This window comes from Fonticula alba (assembly GCF_000388065.1).
Source record: "Fonticula alba strain ATCC 38817 unplaced genomic scaffold supercont2.8, whole genome shotgun sequence".
Taxonomy (NCBI): domain Eukaryota; order Rotosphaerida; family Fonticulaceae; genus Fonticula; species Fonticula alba.
Genome location: NW_009242978.1, coordinates 1,141,196 through 1,142,196, shown reverse-complemented (window position 1 = coordinate 1,142,196; position 1,001 = coordinate 1,141,196). Strand labels below are relative to the sequence as shown.

General features: G+C 73.3%; 1 protein-coding gene across 1 annotated transcript in view; it reads right to left on the bottom strand.

The window, feature by feature from the left end:
- H696_04906 (serine/threonine protein kinase) overlaps positions 1-911 on the bottom strand; it is a 3,313-nt gene extending 2,402 nt beyond the window's left edge. The window contains exon 1 of the mRNA XM_009498770.1: positions 71-911. Within this exon, the coding sequence (XP_009497045.1) occupies positions 71-676 (606 nt within the window). The 5' untranslated portion in view covers positions 677-911. The remainder of the gene's footprint in view (positions 1-70) is intronic.
- Positions 912-1,001: the final 90 nt, after the last annotated feature.

Genomic DNA, 1,001 nt, shown 5'->3' with positions numbered 1-1,001 from the left:
GGCAGACGTGGATCGGAGCGAGGCCCCTCGCAGCCAGCTCTCCCGAGAGGAGGGGGGGGGGGGCACGCACCAGCAGACCCTCGGCATCCGGGATGACCACCTGCTTGAGAGCCCACTCGGTGGTGACCGGGGTGACGGCCTGCGCGGCCGGGGTGTAGGACGGCGACAGGGCCCCCCCGCCGGGAGGGCCGGCCGCCCCGAGCGTCGGGTAATTGGCCACCGAAGGGCTGGTGGGGGTGTGGATCGAGCCGCCGGCGCCGGTGGCGCTGACGGCCCCGAGGCTGGACAGCGGCTCGATGACATGGTAGACGGTGCCGCTGGCGCCGGAGCCAATGCGCGCGCGCACGGTGAGCCGGCGGCGGCGCTGCCCATGCGGCCCGGTGCCGCCGACAGACGGCCGCCGCGTGGAGGCCCCGACCGAGCCGGTGCTCAGGCTAGATGCATGACCGGAAGGCAGGGCCCCGGGGACCGGCGGAGACAGGGCCCCAGCCAGCAGGGCCAGCTCGGGCGCCGGGATGTACGTCGGGTAGAACTCCACACAGAGGCCGGTGTGCTTGGCGGACCCGGGCGCGAAGCCGCCCACCTGGAGCATGGTCCCGGGCCGGAGCCCATGCCCGCCAGGGCGCTTGGTTGGTGCGGCATTGCGGCCCCGGAGGAAGGAGAAAATGTGACCCATCGGGGCGGCGTGCGGCAGCGACGGCGGCGGCTGCGGCGGCTGCGGCTGCGGCGGGGGATGCCGAGAGAGCGAGGGAGGAGATGCGAGGCGAAAGACGGCGGGAGTGGACAAGGAGCTGCGACGAGGAGAGTGACGCCCTGGCAGGAGGCAAAGGGGGAGGGGGCCGAGAGAAGGAGAGGGGGGTGGAAGAGGGAGGGGGCGAGGCCAAACGCAAACGGCAAGGGCGGGATCGGGGGGGGGGGAGCGGGTACGTGGGCCTCGGGGGGTCCACCGCTCGGTCTGAGGGGATAAAAATGTTCAGATGTTTGGCCGGCGAGGGGTGGAC